General features: G+C 38.4%; 6 protein-coding genes across 6 annotated transcripts; 2 read left to right on the plus strand and 4 right to left on the minus strand.

Moving 5' to 3' along the window:
* Positions 1–7,181: 7,181 nt before the first annotated feature.
* Positions 7,182–8,613, minus strand: LOC110850048. The gene is made up of 2 exons (XM_022097530.2): positions 8,247–8,613; positions 7,182–8,177 (listed from the first exon to the last, which is right to left on the minus strand). The coding sequence occupies exons 1-2, from the start codon at positions 8,447–8,449 to the stop codon at positions 7,652–7,654; spliced, it is 729 nt and encodes a 242-aa protein (XP_021953222.1). The 5' UTR covers positions 8,450–8,613; the 3' UTR covers positions 7,182–7,651.
* Positions 8,614–8,911: 298 nt separating this feature from the next.
* LOC110849717 (piwi-like protein Siwi) lies at positions 8,912–12,980 on the minus strand. Its single transcript, XM_022097153.2, has 11 exons — positions 12,289–12,980; positions 11,828–12,175; positions 11,332–11,739; positions 10,948–11,098; positions 10,725–10,869; positions 10,479–10,639; positions 10,274–10,404; positions 10,028–10,196; positions 9,839–9,960; positions 9,585–9,754; positions 8,912–9,507 (listed from the first exon to the last, which is right to left on the minus strand). The coding sequence occupies exons 1-11, from the start codon at positions 12,823–12,825 to the stop codon at positions 9,240–9,242; spliced, it is 2,610 nt and encodes an 869-aa protein (XP_021952845.1). The 5' UTR covers positions 12,826–12,980; the 3' UTR covers positions 8,912–9,239.
* A 345-nt stretch (positions 12,981–13,325) lies between these two features.
* On the minus strand, positions 13,326–14,974 carry LOC110849916 (macro domain-containing protein CT2219). Its single transcript, XM_022097394.2, has 8 exons — positions 14,828–14,974; positions 14,607–14,735; positions 14,351–14,491; positions 14,154–14,270; positions 13,949–14,052; positions 13,842–13,872; positions 13,695–13,768; positions 13,326–13,632 (listed from the first exon to the last, which is right to left on the minus strand). Exons 1-8 carry the CDS (start codon positions 14,868–14,870, stop codon positions 13,537–13,539), a joined length of 735 nt encoding a protein of 244 aa, XP_021953086.1. The 5' UTR covers positions 14,871–14,974; the 3' UTR covers positions 13,326–13,536.
* A 161-nt stretch (positions 14,975–15,135) lies between these two features.
* LOC110850146 lies at positions 15,136–15,793 on the plus strand. Its single transcript, XM_022097626.2, has 2 exons — positions 15,136–15,536; positions 15,601–15,793. Exons 1-2 carry the CDS (start codon positions 15,299–15,301, stop codon positions 15,711–15,713), a joined length of 351 nt encoding a protein of 116 aa, XP_021953318.1. The 5' UTR covers positions 15,136–15,298; the 3' UTR covers positions 15,714–15,793.
* Positions 15,794–19,265: 3,472 nt separating this feature from the next.
* On the minus strand, positions 19,266–22,600 carry LOC110850416 (DBH-like monooxygenase protein 1). Its single transcript, XM_022097849.2, has 8 exons — positions 22,415–22,600; positions 21,449–21,558; positions 21,076–21,380; positions 20,853–20,961; positions 20,578–20,781; positions 20,124–20,445; positions 19,736–20,061; positions 19,266–19,608 (listed from the first exon to the last, which is right to left on the minus strand). Exons 2-8 carry the CDS (start codon positions 21,506–21,508, stop codon positions 19,315–19,317), a joined length of 1,620 nt encoding a protein of 539 aa, XP_021953541.2. The 5' UTR covers positions 21,509–21,558; positions 22,415–22,600; the 3' UTR covers positions 19,266–19,314.
* A 280-nt stretch (positions 22,601–22,880) lies between these two features.
* Positions 22,881–25,617, plus strand: LOC110850417 (laccase-17). The gene is made up of 3 exons (XM_022097851.2): positions 22,881–23,579; positions 23,649–23,981; positions 24,060–25,617. The coding sequence occupies exons 1-3, from the start codon at positions 23,503–23,505 to the stop codon at positions 25,348–25,350; spliced, it is 1,701 nt and encodes a 566-aa protein (XP_021953543.2). The 5' UTR covers positions 22,881–23,502; the 3' UTR covers positions 25,351–25,617.
* The last annotated feature ends 2,042 nt before the right edge of the window (positions 25,618–27,659 follow it).

Here is a 27,659-nt window from a genome sequence, read left to right on the forward strand (position 1 = left end):
GCAACATTACACCGTTTGCTGGTTCAAAACAAAGTTTAACTATGCAGAATCTCAATTACATTCTTATATAACTTAATTCACTTTGAGTAACTTTATACCGAATGGATTCTAACGTGGGTGAAACCTCCGTTCTTGATTTCACATTTCCATGCACTCGTGCGACTATTCGCCTGTTTCCTTCATGGCGACAAATGTCAGGTGAACATGATAAATGTGACATTACACACACGTCGCCTCGTACTCTTTAACACCCAACCAAATTGCGTTCCGCTTCGATAATCTCTCTTGGAGAGATGGGATTGAGAGATTTGAAAAGTAGTCTGGCCACGTGTGCGCATACATGTGTGGATGCATTTCAATTCGAGTGCGGTGTTTGGAATTTGATTTATGAGAATGGATACGCTGTCAGGATTTTAAGAGGTTAAATTTTTATATGTTGTTGTGTAGCGAGGGGAAAAGTGGATTTAAGTAGTTCGAGAAAAGAAAGGTATTACTGTACACACAATGTCGGTCAAATTGCGCTTTTCAGGACTGTAACACGACCAAAATCAGTCAAAGTTGCGTAAACCACGGAATTCTCCAGCGGCATCCTTTTATACGTATTGCAAAACTTGTTTGGCTTTCCTTTCGGGAGAAAGTTTTCTCCTGGCTTGCATGTTAGACGTCATGTCACCCAATTTCAGCCAGAATTTTGTGACACCTCGTACCTCAGGAAAAACATCTCTGGTGAATTGGTCCAAATAATATTCTCAGGGAGACGTACTTATACTTATATTGCCCACGCTGCGGGATTTTTAAGTATAGAAAAACTTTCCCCGACTGACAGTGGACATGAGGAAATACTTTCTCTAATGGTGCTGACATTGTGAAACATGTCGGATTGACAAAGGGATTCGAAGAAGGAAAAAGCAGGATTGAAAAACTATTGGCGACATACAAAGGGATGAGCCAGTTCATCAAACGAAGAGAAAAGTATACTTTTCCATAATTTAAATTTGTTCGAAAATGCCAACCACTTCAATTATGATAAAACTCTGTGGATTTACTATTAATCTTGGATATTGCATAAATATCCAGTGCCTAATGTTGGTCTACGTGTGCTTGTATTACAGGATAACCCCGAATTTTCGGAGAACATAATGAGATTTTGTAGGAGTTTTAGGAGTTTTCACATGGAGAATTTAGAGAAAAAGTCACCGAGGAATGCATTGGAATCGGCTTGGTTTCTCACAAAAAATAAATACGGGTTTGTAAATTCCTGTCAACCATGAAATCAGGTTGATTACATTTTGTCCCCAGACTTTCAATTAAATGTACATAATTCTCCCCAGTCGGGATTTATTATTTGTCTTGTCGTGCCTTGTTGGCAACGTTTTAAGCAACAATAATTTTATGCTGTCTGTGTTGAGGAGGAGTTTTTTGTAGGTGATCTCGGTTACATAAAATATGAACTAACAAACTTCTCCCGATGTTATCTACATAAGTACATATGTACATAAGTTTTTCATGGCTCTCTCTATGTTTAGGTGTACTAATGTACATATATATGCAAATATACATACTTATCGATTTGGTTTATAAACCTGTTAAATTAACGAAAGTCTACCAAAGGTGATTTACGTTAAATGGGGCGATTTTGAAGCTTAATAACTTAGGCGCTATATGTAATATCGCTTTGAAATTTTAGGCCTTTGTAGATCCTATTCTCATCATTGTTGGTTTAAAATTTCAAGTCGCTAGTGTAAAAAGGGCCTGAGATACAAACATCCGAAAAAAAAGTCACGAAAAAATGTTTTTCAAAACACCCAAAATTTTGAGGTTTAGAATATTTTAAAATTCTCTAAAATTGTTAATTGTTCATAGAATTTGATGTCGATGGTATCAAAATTTTTGGCATTTATCTAGCTTTCATAAATAACTTCAAATCGGGTAAAAAAAGTTTCACCTCTTTGAATACCAGGCCCAAAACAACTCAGAAACTTTTCTTTTTGATAAAATGGAACTATATAACTCACCATATTTGAAATTTTTCTATGATTATTATTTTGTCAGTTAGAGGAGGCCTTTCTTAATATAATGGCACCTGGTTGGTTTTCTAAGTTTTAAATTCGATGTTTGGTATGGATTTGAAGTAGACCGATGACGCTTAAATCGCGTGGGGGCTATTTTTAGGTTTTCTCCAAAAATACAGCCAGTTGTATTTGGGGGAAAAAATTAATTGTTTTGAGTTCCCTGCACACTGGGGCATAATATATGCCACATTTTAGTTTTGTAGGCAGCAATTGGGAGTTGGAAAAAGTGTTCTCCACACCCTCTTGCTCTGGGGTCTTTTGGGGGGGTCATTTCTGTCTTGGGAGTTAATTTTTGGTACAGACACATAGCCTTAGGTCACATGTTATTATGCTCAAAATTTGGGGTCAAAAGTCTAACCAGTTTCGGAGTTGTTGAACTTCAAAGTCGCCCCATTTAACGTAAATCACCTTTAGTATTCCGATCCTCGATTTTTAAACAGCAAATATTTGCCTATGCAATCGAGAAAAGTATATAATGCATTTCTTGAAAATTACCATGCATGTCATCGATATGTCAAAATTGTGACATTGACTTGGTTACTTTAACTTTTAGTTTCTCCTGAAGGTGATTTTTAGTCGACGCCGTGCTAGTACTGATACATAGCTAAATAAGTATTATATCATCAACCAAGCCCAAATATTAACCTATTTAAATATTAAACCAACTCTCATATTAATTTTGACATGCTTCATATTGATTGAAGTCAAGTAGCAATGTTTACAAATCCAAAGGAAGTGGAAATAAATGAGCCTGTATCACTCACAGATCTTGACGTCCAATCTATTTTCTTTGGCGTCTAGATACATATGCATGATACAACATGGCGTGTATGACATTACAGATGGATAACTTGAGAATATTGCGTTGAGATGAGATGAAGATTGTGTGAAGCGATGTGGACATTTGCAATTTTTTTACACATTCAACATTTCCTCAACTTTTCCAACATAAGAGAAACGCAAAGCAGTCAATGATGAAAAAAGTCTTGTTCTGCTTTCCCATTTCCGTGCTACTTGGCTCTCGGCATATTTCACTATTTATTTTGGAATAACCCAACAAATTATTAAACTACCAGGAAATGTGGAATTTGACAGGAAGTTTTGATAAGCACAAGGCCACAGTTCAAGGTTTTGACGAGAGGTTCAAGATCAAGACGGATTCATCACAGATGGCACATTACATTATGGTGCATAACATGTATTTGTATTTATAAATTAAAACAGTAGCTGATTGGTAAGTGGATAATTTGACGCCTGTGTTCCATGAAAACCACTCTAACTAGTGATGACTGACATCTGCATTGCTTGAAACATTTGTGCCGAGAAATTGAGGATCCGTGAGATTTACAACTTTCACATAAAAATGCATGTACATAAATAACAAATAAGAAGTGGTTGGTCTGGCTGGGAAAGTCGCCATCAACTCCAGAAAACTGTGAGATATATATATCATAGCTTTTTTCTGTATGAAAACTTTTGTCAAACATAAAATGGTCATGAGACGTACACAGCGACAGCCAAATGCGACATTCCATGACGCTGTGCTATTTATTATATGCAAGGAAGGGTGGTAAAATAATAAAATTTATTTGCAACGTAAAAATGTTATCGTCCGAAAGTCTCAGCTTGAAAGAAAAGGCAAAAGTTTGTCTAGTAATTCTATTCATGAGATTCGTTGTCTATTAAAAAAGTGTTGAATAAACTTTAATGCAAAAACCCTTGAAATTGAGTGAACCAGAATTGATCTGAAAGTGACAATATCTATCAGCTTGCACAACTTGTACCATCGTGCAGTAAGGTGTAAGGGAATGATACCAAATTCTTGAGTATGGATCAGTCAGTTGAGTTGGAAAAACTTGGATTTGTTTCATAATCGGGGCGTAGTTTCCTTTGAAATCGTTGCAGCGCGTGAGGAAAAGCCGATTGAACTTATGAAGTTGGACTCGAGGCTTTAACGTAAATAGTTTCAGACACCAGGTTTAACAACTTGACAAAGTGGATCCTATAAATCGGTCAATTTCTTCAGTTTAGTTAGATCCGGTATATTTAAGTATAAGGGAAGAGAAAGCGAAATTGGTGAGCTATTATGGTCGATTCGGTGTCACCCACCAATTCGCATTCTCAAGTATATAATTCGCATGTATGTATTTCCACCAGAATACCAAAGTAAGAGAAAATGTGAGGCATTTTATAAGATTAAACTCTAATCGTTAATATCAACCAAGCAAGCTCCAAGCTTAATCATTAGACTTGGTCCTTGGTTCTTTGTGATATGATTTTCGGTTTAACAATAAAGTTTGAAATATCTGTAAACAGGTATAGCCCACCATAATTCATTTTTCCTTGAAAAAGTCAACTGCAAATGGTACTCTGGTACCGTTAAATGTCTTTAAAAAAATCAGAAACTCCACTAACTTCGTATGTCCAGAGGAGAAATCTTGTTAACTTGAAAGGAACGATTATTGCTTTGAGGAAGTATGTAGCAAGCATTTTGTGTCATGTCCAGTTTCCGTTTCCTACATACATTCTTTCCCCAACAACAAAAATTACAAGATTTAGGACAAAACAAAAGACAAACGAGGTTTTCTTTCGTATGATTCAGACTATTTTTTAGCCGACAAACGAGAAAAGAATGAGAAAGTGAAATATGCATGTAACAAGACATGATTCTACAATTCTTTGGGACTGTTATACCAGTATATTTATATAGATCTACGTATGATACGATTACACCACCTGGGTCCCTGGAAACAATTTTCAAACAAGTTATGTATATATGCGTTATCTCATCTCAATGTTTTGATTTCCAAATTCAGCTCTCAAACACATACGTATATACAACTTATACAAGTACGTACATATACATATACATATAAGAAGTATGTAAATGCATATAGTACCTACATATGTAAATATGTATGTTAGAGAGCCAAGATACAGATTAAAATTTAAAATATAGTTATTCAGCACTAGCGTATAAGCCCGTCTCCCGCCGGGCGAGTGAAAATTATAAGCTGGAAATATCTGTCGGTAACGGAAGTGAAAGAAAATTATCTGCAACGCAAGGGAGAGTAAAGAAAGTCAAGTTTCGAATGGCGCAAAAAGTAAAAACAAATTAAATTTAAAAAATTCAATGTCTGATGGTAGTTATGTTGGGATGGTCGTAAAATGGTGGTTATTTTGGGTGGTTATCTTGACTATTTCGCTGCGATGTGGGAGGTTAATGTAGACTCACTGAGTACAATAGCACGTCGAAGTAAAATAAATAATATTCTGACTGTCTAGTGCCTTCGTCAGAATATTTCCCTGTTTTTCTATATTCACGGTGTTTGTTAAATTAAATTGGAGGTACAATTGTATTAAGTAAAACCCCAAACCTCCGTCTTAAAACTATGAACCACGATGCGGTGTCGTACTCAATTAATGTAACGGGACCTTACTCCCACTTTATCCAGTCGAGTGACATTTCGGTGTGCTCGCGACTCAATCTACTCCTACTCCAATCCGCAGCGGAGTGACCACTTACTCCTAGGGTCTCCTAGGGTATAAGTCCGTCTCCTGTACGGGGGTAGTTTCTGTGATTTTCAATATAACTCTAAGGAGTGATTGGGCTAGGGCTGGGCTTGGGCTGGGCTTGGGCACAGTACTACTCGCTACTTCACTCTAAGGAGTGATTGGGCTAGGGCTGGGCTTGGGCACAGTACTACTCGCTGCCCACTTATCTTACCTAAATAACCACCACCCCTCAGATAACCATCATCCCTTAGATAACCACCACCCCAAGATAACCACCACCCCAAGATAACCACCACACCCAGATAACCACCACCCCCAGATAACCACCACACCCAGATAGCCACCACCCCAAGATAACCACCACCCCAAGATAACCACCACCCCCAGATAACCACCATCCCTCAGATAACCACCATCCCTCAGATAACCACCATCCCTCAGATAACCACCACCCCAAGATAACCACCACACCCAGATAACCACCACACCCAGATAACCACCACCCCAAGATAACCACCATCCCTCAGATAACCACTAAGCCTCAGATAACCACTAACCCTCAGACAACCACCTCCCCACATAACCATCATCTCTAGATAACCACCATCTCAGATAACCACCACCCTAAAATAACCACCACCCCCAGATAACCACCACCCCAAGATAACCACCACCACCAGATAACCACCACCCACCAGATAACCACCACCCCCAGATAACCACCATCCCTCAGATAACCACCATATAACCACCACCCCCATAAGCCCATACAAAGAGTACCACACCTTCTGGTATTCAATTTTTTGAATTTAATTTATTTTGAATTATCGCGCCATTCGAAACTTAACTTTCTCCACTTTCACTTCCGTTTCGGAAAATCACTTTCACTTCCGTTGCCAACAAACATTTCCAGCTTATAATGTAGATACAGAGATTTAAATGAATTACATTCGCATGCTCATGTACATATGTACATATGATATTTATTCCAGAATCAAATGAATTTGCGTACGTAATATTTATATGATTTCTGATCATCAAGTTGGAAATGATGCACATTAATTACTTCTAACATTTGTAATGTGTAACTCTAATAAAAAGCACTATTGCATTATTTCAGTGCATTATTTGTTTTTTACATGTAATATGCATACGCATAAAAATATTTTTTTAAGTAAGTACATACAAATAATAATTTAATTGATCACACATCTTTGACAAGTCATTTTTAAAACAAAATTAGTGAGGCAATTCACGCCCTCCTTCGTAACTACGTAAACAGCGTAAAATCCGTAAACTTACAAACGTTTACAAACTTTTACAAAAATTGTCAAGGAAAATCAGTTTACAAACTTTTGTAAACTTACGCAGCTCACAGGCGTCTTTTAATTTGTTCGATACAGAAATTTGGCTTAGAGGTTGCTAATGGCTCCTAATGAAAGAATATGAAGTGAAATTGGAAAATTTTTCATCTGGAGGTACCCGAAGGGGTGACCCATACCGATTTTTCAAAATCATCCAATCGAGCTGAAATTTGGTATAGAGGCTGCTAAAGGCTCCTAATGGAAGAATATGAAGTGGAATTGGTAAAAAATCACATCCGGGACCCGTTGGGGTGACCCATACCGATTTTCATAACTTGTCTCAAAAAGCTGAAATTCGGAACGGTGATAGCTTCTCATGAACGAATATGAAGTCAAAGATGAACAAAAAATAACCAGATGGGCAATAAGGAAGGGGTACCCATACCGATTTCTAAGAAGTTATATATTCAGCTAAGATTTAGTGTGATTTAGGATTAGAATTTAGGAGGGTTGAATTTCGAAATTTTTATAGGAACAGCCTTCACTGTTCGTGGTATTTATTATATCAATAAATGCAGCTCCACAAATTTCTTCCATTAATTTCCGTTTTCTGGAAATGATCGGCATTTTGTTTCAATTATCAGATAAATTTTTACGAAAATAATTGCGAAAGTGAATTCACGGGAAGCTGTTTGTAAACGTTTGTAAGTTTACGGATTTTATGCTGTTTACGTAGTTACCAAGGGTGCGTGAATACCCTCAGTATTTCAAACAAATTAAGGCAAACACTAAAATGAAAGCATAATAAACGGCGTTGTTAGGCCCAACGATCCCACCACCACTGCTTCCAGGTTTACGCGTCGTCGTCGATTGTTGTACATCGCACCCATATTTTACATAGCCTATGTTGGCGATAGTTGCCTCCGAGTACGTAAAACCGTACCCGGCGTTCTTCACATCCAATGAATAGTTGTAACAGACAGAAATAAAATTATCCGGACTGCTCTTATAAACCCACGAATTCAAACCGGTAAAGTAATAGGATTGTGCCGTTCTGGAGGAGAAATTTGTTTCCGGTGGAACCACGCTTATTGACTGACCTTGAAAATTTGGCAGCTCAAAGAACGTGATTTTCCTTTCGTTTTGGTTAGCATCTCCAATCCGCCGGACCCGAAGGTCGGTCAAGTTATAAGGGAAGAGAAGTTGAGTACAGGGACCAGGAAAACCGGAACGTATCCAGGGCACGGTACAGTTTGTGGGTGATAAACACGGTATGATCTCCCATCTGGACAAAAGAGATCGTTAGTAAATTGTCCTTTATAGAAAAAATGAGTATGCTATGTGTTATACTTACAATCCATTCACTTTATAATACAATGGCTGTGTTAGTCCTGGCGGAGGTGTGGTGTAATTTGCAGAAGCTGTCCAACTCGCGAACGGATTTCCAACACAATTTGCACTGTTCCAAAACTGAATCAATTGTGATTGTTGGCCAATTGTACTGTGTACGAGTATCAAAACTAAGGATAAAGTAGCGATTTTGAAATATGAGAACATTTTTAGAAATTTGGAGTAGATGAGGTTGGCCTGAAGGTGAATGAGTTAGTACGTATATACATGCAGCTCGTAATTACTTTTTATATGGCACCTGTGACACATGGGTATTTGCACACATTTGTACCTGAGTAACAAACGGGCAGGATGAGATAAGACACATATATGGCTTTTAATACTAGTGTAACAATTCGTTTGAGGTTTAGTCCGGATAAGTTACGAGCTGATGAAACGACCTCATGGACGAAACGAAATGGAGGCTGACAAGATAATGTACAAAGTACGACCCTGTACAAAGTCCACACTAATGTGTGGGTAATTACCCCAGGTAGGGTTTTTCTATTGTCGGAGCATATATGCTTTTTGGTGAGTATGCATTAATAAATTAATAATAAAATGTAATTATTATGTATGTACACACACATAATATCCAATAACTGTGTATATAACATGTCTATATGAATGTACAATATGTTCACTCAGCACTTTACATAAAAATGTATTCAAAATAAGGTGAATGTATTTATATAAATAAGTCAGTATTTTCTCATAAATTATTTTCTATTCATGTTTTACATTTCTAAGTGACTAATAATGCTGACTAAATGCCGACTATATAGTGATCACAAAAGATTTGTCAAATAAATGATATAAAATAATATTGTACAAAGAGAATTGTAAGCTATGGTATTTGTCTATTGCATACATAAAATTCTTATGTAAATGTCACGGGTATTATAACTTTTAGTAGCAGTAATGCTATCCATTATTCCCTTTAGTTTTCACTGTGGCATTACAAAAAATGGAGAAGATGGGACAACCCCTCGCTGGCGGAGTTCCCCTGCAGGGCCACCCCGGTGAGATAGGCCAGCTTATGGGCATACTGACACGGCGCAGGGACGGTGACTGTCCCCGACCAGTTGAAGTACATGTGGCACAACTTGTACGTTAAGCGCTGAATCTTATCCGCGTCCAAGCCCTGCGAATCACAGAGCACGTTGTACGATGCCGGTGAGACGGTCCCTTGCCGAGAGAATTGAGAGATCAAGTAAAAGTCAAATCTGGTGAAAATATGGACATAAATACGCATAAGTGAATAAAAATATGCCCGTCTTATCAATTAATTTCAATTTGTTACCTCTCCGGAAGTGTGATAACGTCATCAACTATTGTTCCAGCTTCGGGATTCCCAATCCTGCCGTTACCCAGTTGTGCAAAGATTCGTGTATTAATCTTTTTTGTTACGACGATGAATGAAAACTTAGGTAGAGCTTTTCCAGAAGCGGTGTACACTTGATTCATCGCTTGCTGCAAATAAAACGCAAAAATTAGGCACAAATTCATAATGTGTATTTTAGTATCGAAATAAGGAACAAACTAAAAAAAACGTACCTTAATCTGTCTTATTTCAGTCTCAAAGACGAAATTCAACTGGCCTTCGCCCACCCCGTCGCGGTACATGATGATGCGATCGGGCAAGTCTTTGTTTACCTTTTGGAAAGCGTACATGCATTCTGTGGGAGAAAAATTATCAAATTCCGAACCTAAAAATGATGATATTTGCTATAGTAGGTGACTTACTCATCATATCGGCACACAGGTTGGAGGACAACTCCTCCTTGCTGTTGTGAAAACTGACGGTGCTGTAGTACTTTGCTTGTGTTTCGTGGGTCGTCGCCACCATAGCGCCCACACTGGCCCCCTTCCTCTTCCCGCAATGGTACACATCAAACCCGACAATCATCAGTTTCTGTGGAAAGGAAATTAGTCAATCAGTTATCGAGGTTGCATATATCAGCATTATTTATTAACCAAAGATATGCTCACCTTCAATGGGATTTGGACGAACCATGGCTCTCCGCCCAACTTGGCATTGACCTGGACCACAACCTTGGTAGCGATACTCATCAAACCGCGAGGATTATGGGCATTCTTGGAGATAAAGCATTGCGATGGGACTAAAATTAGAAGGTAATAAGTTAAGTTACCCAATATTTGCGCAAATTATCAAGACATTCGTTAAACTACTCACTGCTAAAGTCGACGGCGCACCGCTTCTTCACAGCGGCGTAGATATCGGTAACTTGTCTCGGGAGGACAATAAAGATCATTTGTAATTTGCCCTTCTGATTGGACATAGCCTTATCGATGGCAGTCAAGTAGGTGGGAATTCGAATATCGGGAATTCGAATGCTGTAATTAGAATTGGTACTGCTAAGTGTACATACACAAATAGCTAAAAAAATACAATAAGTCGTGAATTAAGATAAGCTCTTACACTTCTCTGGGACGAGACACCCTGAACCGGATGGGTTCTCCGACCCGTTGCATCGCTGATATGAACTCGTCAATCGCTTGCGCATCTCGTTGGGGTACGATCACTGCCCAGTTCTCGAGCGGCACGGAGGATGCCATTTCGTGATCTGAGTGAAAATACAAGATAACAAATAATTATAATATAGGAATTTTAAACAAATTTTATATTTATAAATGTAAATCACTTCTAAATGCAGCGTTCCAGTCGGCTCTGCCGGAGGCTGCTTCATGTTGATTCTGCCCAAACATTATCATCTCTCTGTCCACAACGCGACCCTTAACTTGGACGAGATTATCGTTGAATTTCAATCCCCAACGACTCAGCTCTTCCTTCACCTGGACAATCGAGAAATATATACAAATGTTACTATCATGCATACTAAATTTTGGCGCATTGTGTTCATAACGCCGCAAAAAATTCGGTGCATTGTACATTATTCAAACTACTCTGTACTTTTGGCAAATCTTCTGGAGAATAACGACACATTTCGAAGGGGTTGATAAGCAGCTATTATAGCTGCTTATCAACCCCTTCGAAATATAGCTGAGCTATATTTAAAAAATCTCACCCCTGGTGCCTGCTTCAACCTCGCCATAAACTTCTTTACCGCTTCCACTCTTCGATCCGGGCTGACATGTAAATATCCAGTCAATGACTTCATCAATTGAAAGTTTGATCTCATCTCGTCGGTGAGACCTGTCATCTGACAAAACTCTGGCACCAATAAAACAGGTCCAGTCTGCCCCCTGTGGAAATCCCGCTTCTTGGGCCGAGACACCAACATGGGCTGGAGCATGTCGGTGCAGCGAAGCCCATACTTTTTTGCAAAGTAGTCTGCAAACGTGACTGTGCCATGGCCCTTCATGTCAAAGGTAGATCCGGGAGAGTTATCCCAATCGATGTCGTCCACCCGGTATGTTTTTCGATTGTAATGGGTCATAACGATTGATCCCACCAGCTCCTCCTTAATGGCATGCTGCAAATTCAAAACATACAATAAGTACAATGATCAAGAAGCTAAGGTAAGCTAAGGTGAGCTAGGAGGATAAGGTCACACCACTCACCTGATAATTCTGCCCTCCCCTCAGCCTCTCCATGACATGAAGACAATTATCAGTCCTGAGAACTTTGTGAGTAATTTCGACCCCAAGAAGAATATTATGCTCGTGGTTTCGCATCGATGTTTTGTAACCGGGCCAAAGTTCGAGTCTGTGCGCCTCAATCTTGATGGCCTGATGGCGATCGTAAAAGTGGCGACCGAGTTCCTCCAAATCCATGAATTCAAGACATTTTCGAACCAAGATGTTATAGATTTGGAGGTACATCACGTCAGTGGGGGCCAACTCAGCTACGAGGCGAACAGAGAACTCGACCTTCTCCTTATCGTCACGTATTGAGCAGAGTATCATAGGCTGGAAATAAACAACATTGGGAGGATTGTTAACAATTTTGAGATTACTAATTGAGCAAACTTTGCATGATTTACAAGGCTGCAAAGTTAATGAATGAATGAAACCAAACTTACGTCTGGAGAAAGCCTGTACGACAAGTACAGTGAGCTCCCGTCAAATATATACGCCCCAAAAAACCCCTCATGTTCACGAAAGAGTTTTTTCTTAATCCGAGTCTCCTTCTCTGCTGGGAGGAAGTCGACGCGATAGTGGTAAATTGCCCAATCCGTCCGCTTCTCGAGGACGAAGTAATTGGCCAAAAAGTTAGTAGATTTTCCCGTTCTGCCAATTTTGGTCATTTTCTCCCCGTACTTGTCCACCTCACGGGAGACGACGAGGTCATGCCTATCTAGGCGTTCACGGCGACGATCCTCTAACGTTTGTCGAGGTCTGCCCCTCCCCGCCCGGACACCAACGACCCCACCACGGCCTCCCTCCACACGACCACCGCTGTCACAAGTGTCATACCCCCCTCGGGCAGGACCATGGCTTCCTCCTCCCCCACGATAACGTTCACCGTCACCGGAAAAGTGACCCCTTCTGTCGTGTGAATCGACTTCATCCTCACGAGCTCGTTTACGAGACCTTTCGGTGTAGTAGGTGGACGACATGGATCAGTTATTTGTTAAATGGGCTGTCATACCGTAATTTTATAATTCTATTTTATATATTTTTTGTATTTGAATAAAAAAAGTAAGCAGTAAAAAAAATCAGTCCTGCACGTGGCTCGTCACTCGTGTTACTGGTTTTCCTTTCCCACTCGAATTGCTCCATGCTCCGTTTATATCATGCATATATCATGTAAAAAAACGCTATACATATATCACGGTACATACAAATGAGGACTTTTTTCTGTTATGGACCCCCTGAAACATTTGTACTTAAATTTTGATAATTTTCATATTATCTAGTGAAGTACGTCCAAACAATGCAAAAAATGCGTGTTAAAATAATTCGCATGTCAATGGTACCTCTGAGGGACCCATTATATCTTTTACACATGTCCCTTCATTGTGAGCCAACCAAAAGTGGTATCAACATGGGGTTTGGATATTTTTTATCCAAATGTGATTGTCTAAAACGAAATTCAATAAGGAGCTGCTACGTAACCTTTTTGACCTAAAGCTTGACCTCTTAAGTTTTACAGTTTATTAGCACGCCAATTTATCTCAATACATGTAAATTTAAAAGGCAAAGTTTTATAAATATAAAACTAAAAGTTGTAAAACTAAAATAAAAGTTTTATATATCGTTATATTAAAGTTGTATAGTTTAGTTTTACTTTTATATTAAAGTTTAGAAGTAAAGTTATTCAATAATTGTCACTTTTCTTGCTCTGTTGGAAAATATGCAAACATATTCTTCTCATACACTTCTCTGTCGGCGTCTGAAAATACTGTGAAGATAACTCGGTCCACCTAATAAAAATTGTAAATAGCTTATGCGTAAAAGTAAACATCAATTTAGATGAAATACTTACATGTTCCTTGTTTTGTTTTACAAAATCTCGCACTGTCTTTAACGCTACGTGGGACGCATGCTCAATTGGATAACCTGCAAATAAATACTTTTAGCATATGTACGTTTAATCCTAGGTTGACAATTATTCCTAATTGAAAAGTGTTACCATAAATTCCAGTAGAAATTGATGGGAATGCCTACAAAACATAAGTATGCAAAAATTTACGTTAAACTGTGGTCAAATATGTAATAAAATTTAACCATCGTTTTTACAATTGTTTTAATATTATTCTCCTTCATTAGTTTTAAAGTGGAGGAATACGCAGATTTGAGCAATTTCCAGTCCTGGCATTGTGGACCAACTGTATGTATCACATCTACAAAAAATATGATACTTCAGATAAAAATTGATGAACCAGTATAATTATCGTATCTAGCAATAGTCTTAAATGTGGTAAGCACATAAATAAAGGCTCACATTTTGCTGGAAGTTTGTATCCTCCTGTAATTTTTGCCTGGCCAGTTTCGCACCCATTTAAGGATTCGCATTCCAATAAAAGGTCTTCCCCAGCGGCTGCATGAATGCAACCGTCAACTAAATATGCGAGTAAAAAATATTTATTTATAAAATCTACTCATAATAATTGTATTTACAATTATATTTATCATATTTACCTCCACCTCCCCCCAGTAAACTTTGATTAGCTGCATTTACAATGCAGTCAATTTCCAACCTGGTGATATCGCCTTGCCAAAGGGAAACTTTAGAGTTTATTTCCGAATCATGTGAAAATGCTTTTTCGTCCTGTTCTTCCGCTGTGATAAAAACAAGTTGACTAAACTTTAATATGATTTACATATTATTAAATGATATTTGTATTTGCATTTGTATGTAGTATGAAATTTGTATGATTTTTCATTATGTACGCACAAACTTCGGAAACAAGTCCTTTCTCTGCGACATAGTCAGCCCAGCTTGGAATTCTGCTCAAGGTAAGAAAATCTTCTTTACACGCGTATAATTTTCTTTTGGAGGAAAGATCCATGGAGAGAAACTTATCTGTCATGTAAAAAATGAATATATTAAATATAATTGTAAACATATTTTTCTAAAAAGTTTCGCAGTGAAAATACAAAATATGTATAATTTACCTTTGACTTTCTTAATAGTTTCCAACACAGCTGAGGCAAGCATTTTCTAACGATGGGTGATGGACCAGTTATGCAAATACAATGAAACGTTTGTTCAGAACGTCAGAGATGAATATTTTTTCATGAGAGAAGTTTGTACATACATATGTAGTAATCTCACGAGTAAACAAGCCTGCTTATGAGTATGGACATGGGTTTTACTGTGTTTTAACAATCTAATTCTAATCTATTCTCGGTATTAATGGATGATTACATAACATATGCATATAACAGCTACGGAGTCAACATATTTCCTTTCTGATAAGTAAGCAGGTTTTTGCAAATACGTTAAATTCTGCAGTTTTATTCATGTTGAGCATATAGGATAGTTTTTTGCATAAGAACAAAATCGTTGCACTCGAATGATTCAATCCTCATTTTTTTAAAAATTGTCAACTGTTTAACGGTGTCAACTATTTCTCGTTCGTCATCATGAAGCTTTACCATTATACCGATACCAAAGGGAAAACTGCAATTGAGAAAACAGAGAAAATTCTGCAGTCTAAAAGGGACTCGAGACGAGACGATGCCATGTATGGCGATGGCGTGTATTTGACCTCTATCCCACCGACTTCCACGACAGCCGAGATTCTCGGGAATAATTACGATGGAGTAACCATCCCGGCGCATAAAAAGGCAAGGACGGAATGGTATTTCGAATTTGATACGGGTATGAAAATTTGACTTATAAAGTTGTTGGTATTTGTCATCCTAAGAATAATTGTTCGTTTAAGATGACTTGGGCGACGATGTTGAGAATGTTGGGGATAAGAATGACAGAGATATCTGGCTCGTGAGAGACAAGGAGCTTCCCTGCAAGCAAAAAGCTGGGAAACGAAAAGTATAACTTTGTCGGAATTATGTATGTATATTTATTTACATAAATAAATTAGCAAAATTATTACATGGTTTTATTACATACAGTAACAGAGATTTACATTTGCTACAACGTGTTTTAGCACATTGAAAAGTTACAGGAGTGCATAATTTTATGATTTTCATAAAATTCTCATAAAACTTGAAGAGCTTGTCTATAAATAAATACACAGATATAGAGTTAATAATCAAATTTTAATTAACAGCATTAACCCAAATCTATCAGGGTTTTAAAGAGTTTTTAAAGTTGGTTTGATACAGAAAGTCATCATTGAATTTAAAAAATTCCATGAAACGGCGTTACTAAAGTAATTTGATGCATTCTATGATGCACGGTCAGTATAGGTCTCATTTTTATTAAGTAGCTTCAGCTACTTTATGTGAAGACTTTGTCTGTCTGTCTGTCTGTCTGTCTGTCTGTCTGTCTGTCCGTCTGTCTGTCAGCAGGATATCAGGAGAACGGATCGAGATAATCGAAATCGGTTTTCGCCATCATACATAGGACCCCAGGGGGAGGATCCTATCAACTTTTGGGGGCAACCGGACCACACCCCCTTTGGCGACTGGGGGTGTGGTCGGGGCAAAATGAGATTTTTAGTGCAATTTAATCTATAGGTGAAATAGAGTAAAATTATGTGTTCCGGAGTTGTGCCACACCCCCTCGGCGCCAGGGGGTGTGGTTGGGGCAAAATGAGATTTTTAGTGCAATTTAATCTATGGGTAAAATTAGGTGAAATTGAGTGAAATTAAATGAAATTAAGTGAAATTAAGTGAAATTAAGTGCTTCCCCGATTGTGCCACACCCCCTCGGCCCCAGGGGGTGTGGTTGGGGCAAAATGAGATTTTTAGTGCAATTTATTCTATGGGTAAAATTAAGTGAAATTGAGTGAAATTAAATGAAATTAAGTGAAATTAAGTGAAATTGAGTGTTTCCCCGATTTTGCCGCACCCCTTCGGCGCCAGCGGGTGTGGTTGGGGCAAAATGAGATTTTTAGTGCAATTTAATCTATAGGTGAAATAGAGTAAAATGATGTGTTCCGGAGTTGTGCCACACCCCCTCGTCGCCAGGGGGTGTGGTCGGGGCAAAATGAGATTTTTACAAAAAATTAATCTATAGGTGAAATAGAGTGACATTAAGTGTTCCCGAGTTGTGGTGGGACCGTTTGGGGTGAAGTACGTCTGAAGCTACTTCCGTATGCGCGTTTGCGACGGTTTATTTTTGATAAATTACACAGCAAGTGTTAAATTGAAATTAACCTTATTTATTATTTTAATTTTGTAAATACGTACTTCTGTATTAACATCTTACCATCCTTTCATATTGAAGTTAAAAATGATTTTCAACCGGATTTCAGGACTAGATTTTTTTTAAACTACACATACAATTTTATTTCATTTCCACTCGCCAAGTTCTCTGTAACATAAACTACATATATGTATTTGTAAATATTTGCTATATTTCTAAGTAATAATTGCTACCTAAAATTGTCCAGTCATGCATGCACAACTGTTTATTTCTCTCGGAATCTTGAAGAAATAATCTAACTAAAAAGTAATAAAATTCCATCTAACAAAGTTATTTAAATAGATCTGAAGATAAGGTAAATAGATATTCACTGGAAATTTTGGACGGGATTATGCGGGTAAAGGATATCCCAATGATTATATTTTTTCCACAAATATGCCCCCGAAACCGAACGATACATTGTGACAGAGTATTTTCTCTTCCCCCTTGGGTAACGCTGCTCCATATTCCCGACATATCGAAAGTTGGGTTTTGATTGGTTTTGGCTCCATGTTCTATAAAATTATTTAGGCACCAATTCAATCGGAGGTCAATTTTATATCCTCCGGCGTGAGTATTTATTCCCCCTCCACCGTGACCCACCTATTAAGCAAGGAAATTAAAATTACTAAATTATCTGAAATCTACAAATTCTGAGAATAAAATTGTGACGAACAAATAAAATATTAATGGTTTAATACTAATGTACCTCCGTACCGCCGGAGACAATAAATTTGCATCTCGGGGCAATATTTTTTATATGGATTAGCCAATTGATCGTCTCCTGGCGAATTCCATCTAACGAGGTGCACAGTTTATTGCCTTTATTGCTGCAGCTTGCCGTACTGTGGACATCGATGCCTGCGTCGTTAATTAATATATATTTGTGGTAAAGAATTAATCAAATTGGTACCAAATTATCTAGTATTTATTTTCCATTATACCTGACACGTCAAGTTGTTGCTTGGCTTGCAAGTGAGTGAGTGGCGTGGCAGCATCACTGTGAAATCGAAAAGTTGAACTTATTATCCAGTATTATCCAGTAATTTATCAAAATTTAATTTTTCAAAATATTTCAAAAAAATCAAAATGTATTTATTTACCAAGGGATGGACAGGAATCCCAATAAAAATATCGCAGCTAGGATATTATTTGAGTACATTTCTTAATAGTAGGGATGATTTTTGGTGTGGAATTTTTGCAATCAGTAACGATCCGACCACACGCTTCGGTACAAAAACGGGATTTGAGACGAAGTAAGCAAATTGTTTGACTCATAAGTAACTTTGCGAAGAAGAGCATTTGTCATTTGCGATGTGTTGTTTTAGCTAGATTGGTGACTACGTGCATACATATGTAGCTGACCAACCCCCAATTAATGGTGATTTACAGCAGTGTTGTTCTATTTTCGGTATTCGTCGACTACTGAGGATCTCGTTTATACCGGTATTTTCTGGTATTATTTGGTTCTTGTTGACCCCGTCGAATTAAGGGGTTGATTATTCTAAAGTGGACAAATAAATACATTCCGGAAGTCCAACGTGTTAAAGTAATTAATCGTATGGGTTGAGCAAGGACGGGTTTAACCAGGAAACTTTCCATGAAATGGCATATGCATTCGTCCATCTACTAAATATGAACATATTGCAGTGATTAAATTAAGACGTGCAGTGATCACGTATGCAGACTAAACCTACATACAAACGTTTCGTATGGAATTTTGCTTTACGAGTTTATCGACGCATATCAGAAGCATATGTAAATTACGTAACGACTTCTATGATGTGAATTGTTTCATTATAGTTTTACGATACAATAATATTTCAATTATTTATTATTGCTAAAAATATCCCCTTTATGGGTAGTGGCATTAGAGGTTAAAGAAATGCATCCGCTTTACTTTTGCAATTAACAATTTAAAAATCATAAATACAGGAACATTAAAACTCCCAATCTTACAGACACAAATTCATTAGACCAAGGCCTTTTAGTTTGAATTTGAATTAAATAGAACCACATATATACGAGGACTACATGACAGTCACTAAATTCGTTTGGACTAATTATAACTTCCTTTCAATTGGATTGAGTAGGTTGGGGTAGAAATACGTGACTGTGAGCACGATTATTAGATGGAATTGCAAACTGTAGTTGAGATTAAAATGCGCTTTTCGACATCACGACACCACCACATTGATGAAAATGTTCCGGGATATTTTTTAAACTGAGAATAAGGTGTGGAATTATGAAGGAAGGTAATGCTGAGTCCCTACCGATTTATTTATCGTTATAAACACATTTGCAAAATTATGGACATAACAATTATCCCAGTAGCACCAATATTCCAACCAGCCCGACTCTCACGTGTCAGGATAATCTTGGGGTACGCTGTTTTAGCCATGCTTTCATTAAGTCCAACAGTTGGGTGGCAAAAGGCATGTTGTTCGCCATATTGAGCAAATTTTTGATATCGTTCTCGAACAGGAAGAGACCAGTTCATCAAATTTTCGACGACATGGCTATACTTCAACCCAGCCAAATGAGACGGCTCAATTATGGTGGCGTCGACCTCTCCTTGATACTGCGGAGAAATGGATAAACTTTAGAATGCGTCAATTTACTGACCTCCTCCGGCGTCACCCCGAGATTCCGCCTATACTGCTACGTATCTAGAACTTAATTTGTTGAAGAACACACGTTTATCTAACCTGATAAACCTTTTCCACCCCCATGAAATTTAGCACTTGTTCCTGATCGTGATAACTCCCGCACAGGTTTACGTTCTCAATTCTTGGCCAGTAGAGTAGAAAGGCGATGCACATCTCGTCCCGTGCTGATCTCCCACCCAGCACACTTTTTCCACCCTTCCACACCGTGTCGTATACACATTCCACAGTTAAATGATCCCCCGGCATGATTTTTCGCGTTTCTCGAAGCCGCCGATTGTTCTGATAGTTGAAATCGTAATAGTCATCTTTCGCTAGAGGAGGGAGTTCGGTACCGCTTCGAAATTGGCGAAGCTGCATTCGTCGCCCTAAATAGGAGCACTTTTGAAGTCAGTTTAGGGATAGCAAATTTCGAAAAATGTAAGAATACCTGAGTTGTGTGAGTGAAGCATAACGGAGAAGGTGTTAATTCCTTCGGGGGGTAAATTGCTCGTGCATGGAGAAGAACAGTGGGAACTGACGGTGAAATTAGTCGAATTTGGGGGCACGGTCAAAGCATATGATTTACTAGTCATAAATCCAACGTAGAGCTGGCCAACCTCTATTGGTCTCAGGTTAGAGGTCAAGTAGATGTTGAATCCGGTTTCGAGAACGATATCGTCACGTTCGTGGGGATTATCGTAGTGCGTTTGGGTCATGTAATACTCATTTGGTTGGAGTGGAAGTCCCATATTTTCAGGAAATAGGGTGATCTATTGATGCAATAGGATAAAAAATTGTCATATTTCTACAATTGGTTTCTTCTTTAAAAAAAACTTTAGAAAAATTGTTTAGAAGTCAAAACTACCAAGGTATTGCATTTTTTACTATAACTAAAGACTTACACCACCACCCTCCGACCAAGTAAACTCAAATTGCAGACAGTTTTCGAACGGAAACTGAACCGGTGAGTAGCTACAGTCGTAATCATTGCCGACGAAGGGGGCAAAAAATTCGGTGGGTGAAGTCCCACTGGGTGCAGAACATCGGTACAAATCTAGATGATGGACATGCCGCAGATTTTCAATCGGATTGACCTCAAGGCCGAACTATTTATAGTGGAAGCAATCATGTTGTAATTGCATAAGTGAAAAACTTAAACTTTGTAAAAGTTTCACACCCCAATGACGTGTCTCTTCGGGATGTCGGGGCTCTTGAAAAACGAGCATATATAGGTCGTCTCATTCCTCGAGAGGTGCGTTTTTCTCTTTGGGTTCCACAAGTCGAACCTGCAATGATTATGTATGTGCATGTTAATTATTTTGTTAGAATTACGTAACAGAAGTACATAAATATGTATGTCGTTAAACAACAGGTTAATTAATCACATTATCCGAACGTACATGTTGCTTAGTTCTTCATGCGACGGTGTGTCCATATCGGGGTCGAGGAAATTAATGGGAATTACGCCCCTTGTGCCATTTTCGTGATAATGCAATTTTCCAGTGTCAGTCTCGAACTTTCCTGTAGCCCAGATGAGACGCAGCGTGTCCTCCGTGATTTCTACATCTTGAGCAGAGTCACCCGTGTTGAGGAGACGAGAAACTTGAAATGAGACTGTGCTTTCCTTCCTAAAGTTTGATGAGAGCAGGTGCCAATCTTGGGATTTGTCGAGGATGGGTGACACCTTGTCGATACCGTAACGATCCTAAGGATTTTTGTGTGCTGTTTAGATTTTGAAAATGCCAAAATGTCGGAATGAGTGTGACCACTAACCTCAAACGATATGATTCCACCTGGAAATATTTTAGCAATGCCGATATCCGCCCCCTTCATGGCTCCATTGTAAGATACGCCTATGCCGACATACTCGCCTGGCTTTGCCTCTGTGGAAACGTTGAAAATGATGGTGTCATTATTAACAATCCAAGAAACCAAGAAATTCTCCTGAATACGTAGTTCTCGAGATACTGTTAGCTCTGATGATGCAGTTGTAAAAAATGTTTCCGAAAATACTAAAAATACTGTGTAAATTACAGTTGTTGAAAACATTTTATAGTGGAAATTAACTGAGGGGGCTTGGGTTTAGTATGATTGATCAACTGAAAGTGTACTGCCTGACGCGTCTGAGTTTAAGTGGAACGATTAGGTCGAACGTAAGTGGAACGATTTATGGATTACTTTTCATAGATGAGATTCAAAGGTTTGTTATGAATTTAAATTTACTTAAATCCATGCATTTCTCTGGTTAATCTCTAGCAAAATACTTCAATTAGGATGACAATTATATGTCCCAACTTTTTTCTCTATTCTAGACAAATTTCAGTTAAAACTGTAACGACAAAATAAATCATATGATTCCTTGGAATAAGTGCATAGTTCCAACGTCAAAGTAACCATTATGCATTTCGTAAGCCAACGTGCGTACGTGCAAATTACAATCGAGCAATGTAAAAGAAGGACTATGATACCGAGTACAGTATATGTACTTATACTAGAGATCAATGAGGTTCGATATCAGTAGTCCAATGACTACCCAAAATTCTTATTTGCATGACACTACATATGACTAAATATGGTCTATTGTAGCGTCTCTTTTCAATCTATTCCCTCACCTTTCCAACAAATTAGCCTAAATTTTATTGTGCAATATCTTGCACGGGTACAAATTTATAATAAATCAAAATAGGTAGCTATTCGAACATTAATAGATAATTACATATGTAATTCCAGGCAACTAACCTGATCCAATTGATTTTACACCAACGATCCAACCCGACCTATTTGATTCAGAGTTTTCGTCGGCAATAAACGTTTCGATTTGCTTTATAAACGTGTGGTAAATCAGTGGGTTCAGCCGTATTGACTCTCCGGAACAGTACGTAACGTAAGTGTAAATCCTGGCTCGGGCCAAAAATAATGTAACGTCAACGTCCTAATGAGCAGTGATTTGAGAACTAAAATTATTTAATCGAATCATTTAGCATGATTGATTGAACGAATATTAATTAGGTACGCTGGTACGTACATGTATGTAAATACATATACATACGTGCATACATATGTATATAGATATGTCGGTAAGTGTATGTATATACACACATGTGCTCGTTGATAGTTATGCATTTATTTCGTAGGGAATTATTCGTTTTCATGAACGGCATTAACTAAAGGTTAGTTAGAAATTTAAATTCGCTTATATTCATGTATTTCATTGATGAAATACTTGGAATTGTAACAATGACGGGTGGCAACGTTATGTTCTATTAAGGATAAATTTCAGTTAAAAATGTGTTCATAAAATAATTCATGCATATAACGTTCATGATTCCTTACCCTGATTTATACCACACGTCGATAAATAACCTCGTCGGAATAGACTAATTGGTCTTATGACACCCATATATTAAATGGCCAATAGCTACAGTACTATATAAGTCGGGGGTTTCAATATTGACGTGAAAGCAACCCATTGTGAAATCTATGACTCGAGTGAAAATATCAGATGAATGAAGTAGTTCAATGACTACCCAAACTGTAATTTGCATAAATTGCTTTGACTTCCTAAGTAAATGTGGCCTATTGTACTCGTACTCATCACGTCAACGCATGGCGACATTATCCAAAGTATTGAGAGTTAAAACGACTACTAAATATATCAATTATTTATTTCATAATGGAGATCATGATGCGATTGATGTCCAACGTTCCAAAAAAAGCTAATAAATATGCTTCGTAAACTTTTAGTTAGGTATGTAAACATTTTTGTTCCACGAGAGGTGACCTTACATACATGCAAACTTATTACTGTATGATCTCAAAATTCGGGAATGGTTTGCCGGCTCAGTTTATCCATCATATTTTCAACCATTGTGTTGGTATATTTTGGTATTTACTCCCATAAACGGTGAGATAATTCGGATTATGCATAAGGTTCGTATTAGAGTAGCCAATTTTATACTTGCCACGTTTTTAGACCCACTCAGAGCAAACTGCAAGGAAGGATTTTAAAATACACGTTTGAAGTCGATTACATGACCGGATCCCCAGACGGCGTTGAAAATAAAGGGATTTTATCAGTAAACGGAATGTTCCCAGGACCCACGATTGAAGGCGAAGTTGGAGACGTTTTACAAATTCTGGTAAAAAATAGGATAAGTGACGGACAAAATACGAGCATTCATTGGCATGGGATTGAACAACGGGGCACCCCATTTCAAGATGGAACAGACATGATTACCCAATGGCCCATCAGGTCTGGGGAGTCTCGACTGTACGAGCTCAAATTGGAACAGTGGGGAACATTTTGGTAAGAGTTTAAGATTAAGTTAGTTAATCAGCCACTTGGAGCGAAGTGTATGAAAATATGTATCCAAATAATTTTCAGGTACCACAGCCATTCCGGTTCACAATACACGGAAGGTCTTTTTGGCCCTTTAATCATTCGAAATCGTACCGCCACCTATCCTGAAATATTTATCACACTAAGCGACTACTACCACTCGAGGGCGCACCAAAACGTGGCGTGGTATTTTTCAAAGGAAAACGTCGGGGGAGAAACGCCTTATCCAGACGCTGTCCTTCTAAATGGGAAAGGTCGCTATCCCTGCGACTTTGCCGCCCAACAAAACCTCACCTGCTTAGCGGAACGCCAAACACGTGACGTTTTCCACGTCTCGCAAGGAACGATTCTTCTCCGCTTAATTAATGCAAGTAGTCGGACGACGTTTAACTTTTCGATAGATCATCACACCCTGACCACCGTGGAAGCTGACGGGATTGATGTTAGCCCGGTGGAAGTAGATCTCGCCCAAATTGGGCCGGGACAAAGATATTCGTTCTTAATTTCGAGGTCGGATATTACCCTGGAATCATTTCTTATTCGTGCGGATGCTATTCTTTATCCGAGTCCTGGCCTCGGATCGGTTCAGTTAAGATGTCAGAACTGCACATTCCCGACTGTGACGGCAGTTTTGCAGTATGGAAAAAATACGATTAATAAGATTAACAAATTTGTTGCATCGTCGGTAGAAGTATTCAATTATTCGGAGATATTGCCAGTTCCAATGGAAGGACAGCGGTATCTGAATGAGTCATCGTTACTCCCGTTCGACCGCGTTCCCCCAGCGAACGAGGCCGATCAAGTAATTATTCTTAATGCGAGGTTGGATTACAATGTGCATGGCAGAGTTGGTTTCACTTTTAATGACACGTCGTTCTTGGTGGAATCCTTGTCTGAACCACCACTTTACACAGTTGTGAAAGGAGGATTTTTAAATGAATCCCTCCCATTCGTGAAGATTCAGTATAATTCAGTCATTAAGCTGGTAATTAATAATTATCATGATCCACACCCCTTCCACTTACACGGACATAGCTTTTGGATCGTGGGAAAATTTCCGATGCGAAGGGACGCCAGTGGTGAACCGATTGGATATGATGAGAAGGAGGATGGACACAAAGCAAATTATGAGAATAGTTGCAAAAGAGATACTGTCCTTGTTCCGGTGGATCATGTGCTTATCATCGTGTTTATAGCGGATAATCCTGGAGTGTGGTTATTTCATTGCCATATTGATTGGCATAGCTTTGGTGGGATGGCATTTATTTTTAATGAGGCGCCAGATATCGTACGCGAGAATTTTGTGTTATCTGATGAACAGAAATTTAGAAGTTGAGAATAGGATAGAATTAAGGGACATAATTTTTTACTTATACTTTTACTTATCATAGACAATATCATTCTACAATTATACAATTATAATTATAAATCGTACCTTGCTTAGCAAATGCACTTCATCTGCACATATCATGTCGGTCGACCCACGTTTGACTTCGTTGTTGTAAATCAATCATGTTTTCCATCAAAGTTTTGTCTCATAAAGTCAAAAGTATGGCCTCATATTTAATACTTGATGAATTAATAAATCCTGTGGTATATCTGAGACACACTCGTAATTCATTTTTAAGATTAGTTGAATGAATGAATGACATTTTATTCGAATAATTTGCTAATAACGCGTCACGTAATTGAAGTAAATAATTGTCGAAGTACATAGTGTATGGTTATGCTGATGGAAGGAAATGAGACACGCGGAGATGGATTAAAAAGTTAATTATGATAATGGGAAATATTTCCAGGCTGGTTTATCAGCACTTCAGGTAAGCCCTCGATCGCTTGGAATTGAACTATTATAACCAAATAAGTCCCAATTGCTGCAATCATCTGTGAAACAAAATAAAAATGTATTATAACCACTATTTAAGAATCTTATAATCTTATTGATGGTTGCATATATATACCGACATGACCAGTCGCAAGTTAAGATCCAGTACCGACGTTCTAATTGTGATAGAGTCCAACCCAATAAATCCAGGCAGTGTGGCAGCACTCTGAAAGTATCACAACGACGATAAATAATTTTGAAAATTTATCGACGAAATTAAAATTTTAAAACTAAAAACTGACCAAATTATCAACCTGCCCTTCCACTTTCTGCCTTTGCCAATTTGCCCCAAGTCCCTCTAGCTGAACATACTTGACCGTAACGCAGAAAATCCTACTTTTCTCCTCCAAACCACTAGCACTGCTGGCCAACCAGCAAATGTACCAATTGAAAACTATGAGCTGAATTACATTCAGAGAATTGAACATGTAATCATTCATCGCCACAAGGAGGAAGATAAAGTACATGAAATAAAGCAGATATCCCAGACTGTAAATGACAAATATGTTTAGCAGCGTTTTAAACAAGTTGCTAAAATCGCGGACGTGTTCCTCGAGCTGCATGTAGAGCTGGACTGTGTTCCAAATGTTGTACTGCGACCAAAGATGGGGCCCAAGTCGTCTCTCTTCCTGGAGTTTGGACAATAATTGCGTCACACAAAACTCGTACGTCGTCACGAAATAGATTAGAGCATGAAGCGAGAAGAACGTGAGGAATCCCGCCATCGCTAAACTCAGAGTTTGATACGATGCCGCCAAGAAACTAAAGACCAGAGTGAATTTGTCACTCGATGTGGCGTACATTAAGGAAACTAAATAATGCGCGATGGACAAGGCGACCTGGAGAGTGGCGTGAGTGATGAACCTTCGCCTGACCCATTTGACATGTTGAGATATTTGTGGTTCTATATTTCCGCAGTTTTTGATTTTGTAAATGAGATGGCAATAATTGTCCCAGAACGGGACGAAACTCTTCCTCCCGCAGAGGATGACAATGCGAGAGATGAAGGGCCCACAGATTGAGCAGGCCAGCCAGCAAACGTTAATCGCGAAGAAGGTGGTTCGGCCAGTAGGGATGAATTCTGTTACGGACTTTGTGTAAACCCCGACTTGGACGAAAGGGGTGATGAATATGGAAAATATGGTGGAGAAGAGAAGAGTAAATAGCCAGATGGTGGAGGGGGACTGGAACCAGGGTGGGGTTGTGATGACTGGAGGCGTTGTGGAGTCTCCCCTACTTTTCACACAGAGGGGAAAGAATCCACAGATTTGTAGGATTCTAAAAGGCAGAATGGCACAGTGAAGGAGAGAAGGCTTTGGATTTGTAAGGGTCCGAGACGGACTTGTAGGAATTGTTGGGATAACTTGGGTCATGATGGACGCTTGATAATGCTGCCTTTCTTCTTTAATCTGGTAAAGGACAGTAAGAATTGTATTGGGAATTAAAACGATTTTTGTTGGTCATGAGCTTTATTTGGTTAGTTTTTCAATTAAAAAAAGTAATGGGTGGTCAATGGGGAAAGGTCCGATTACGCCAAACTACTGTCCGTGACCTTGGAATGGATAGCATTTTCTAAGATTGTACCACGTAAGTGTTATTGCCACGCAGTCGTGGCAAATTAGAAATGAAAATTGACTTGCATTATGTATTTCTGTAATTGCCAATATAATAAATACTCGAGAGTAATATCTATTTGCTAATATCCTAGTAAATTGTATATTGCACAGGCAATTAATATTAATTGCCTCCAAACAGATAAG

This window comes from Folsomia candida, unplaced genomic scaffold, assembly GCF_002217175.1.
Source record: "Folsomia candida strain VU population unplaced genomic scaffold, ASM221717v1 Fcan01_Sc005, whole genome shotgun sequence".
NCBI classification, from domain to species: domain Eukaryota; kingdom Metazoa; phylum Arthropoda; class Collembola; order Entomobryomorpha; family Isotomidae; genus Folsomia; species Folsomia candida.

Coding starts and splice junctions, on each gene's coding strand:
- LOC110850048 (XM_022097530.2), bottom strand. CDS start 8,449: ATGTTCTCATATTTCAAAATCGCTACTTTATCCTTAGTTTTGATACTC. Junction 8,178..8,246: donor TATTATAAAGTGAATGGATT/GTAAGTATAACA, acceptor TCTTTTGTCCAG/ATGGGAGATCATACCGTGTT.
- LOC110849717 (XM_022097153.2), bottom strand. CDS start 12,825: ATGTCGTCCACCTACTACACCGAAAGGTCTCGTAAACGAGCTCGTGAG. Junction 10,870..10,947: donor CTGGAACGCTGCATTTAGAA/GTGATTTACATT, acceptor ATTTTCACTCAG/ATCACGAAATGGCATCCTCC. Junction 10,640..10,724: donor GTGTCTCGTCCCAGAGAAGT/GTAAGAGCTTAT, acceptor TTCTAATTACAG/CATTCGAATTCCCGATATTC.
- LOC110849916 (XM_022097394.2), bottom strand. CDS start 14,870: ATGCTTGCCTCAGCTGTGTTGGAAACTATTAAGAAAGTCAAAG. Junction 14,736..14,827: donor AACTATTAAGAAAGTCAAAG/GTAAATTATACA, acceptor TTTACATGACAG/ATAAGTTTCTCTCCATGGAT. Junction 14,271..14,350: donor TTTACTGGGGGGAGGTGGAG/GTAAATATGATA, acceptor TCGCATATTTAG/TTGACGGTTGCATTCATGCA.
- LOC110850146 (XM_022097626.2), top strand. CDS start 15,299: ATGAAGCTTTACCATTATACCGATACCAAAGGGAAAACTGCAATTGAG. Junction 15,537..15,600: donor GTATTTCGAATTTGATACGG/GTATGAAAATTT, acceptor TGTTCGTTTAAG/ATGACTTGGGCGACGATGTT.
- LOC110850416 (XM_022097849.2), bottom strand. CDS start 21,508: ATGAAGGGGGCGGATATCGGCATTGCTAAAATATTTCCAGGTGGAATC. Junction 20,962..21,075: donor CATGAAGAACTAAGCAACAT/GTACGTTCGGAT, acceptor TAATCATTGCAG/GTTCGACTTGTGGAACCCAA. Junction 20,062..20,123: donor GCTTCACTCACACAACTCAG/GTATTCTTACAT, acceptor GCTCCTATTTAG/GGCGACGAATGCAGCTTCGC.
- LOC110850417 (XM_022097851.2), top strand. CDS start 23,503: ATGGTTTGCCGGCTCAGTTTATCCATCATATTTTCAACCATTGTGTTG. Junction 23,580..23,648: donor GGTATTTACTCCCATAAACG/GTGAGATAATTC, acceptor CCACGTTTTTAG/ACCCACTCAGAGCAAACTGC. Junction 23,982..24,059: donor GAACAGTGGGGAACATTTTG/GTAAGAGTTTAA, acceptor AATAATTTTCAG/GTACCACAGCCATTCCGGTT.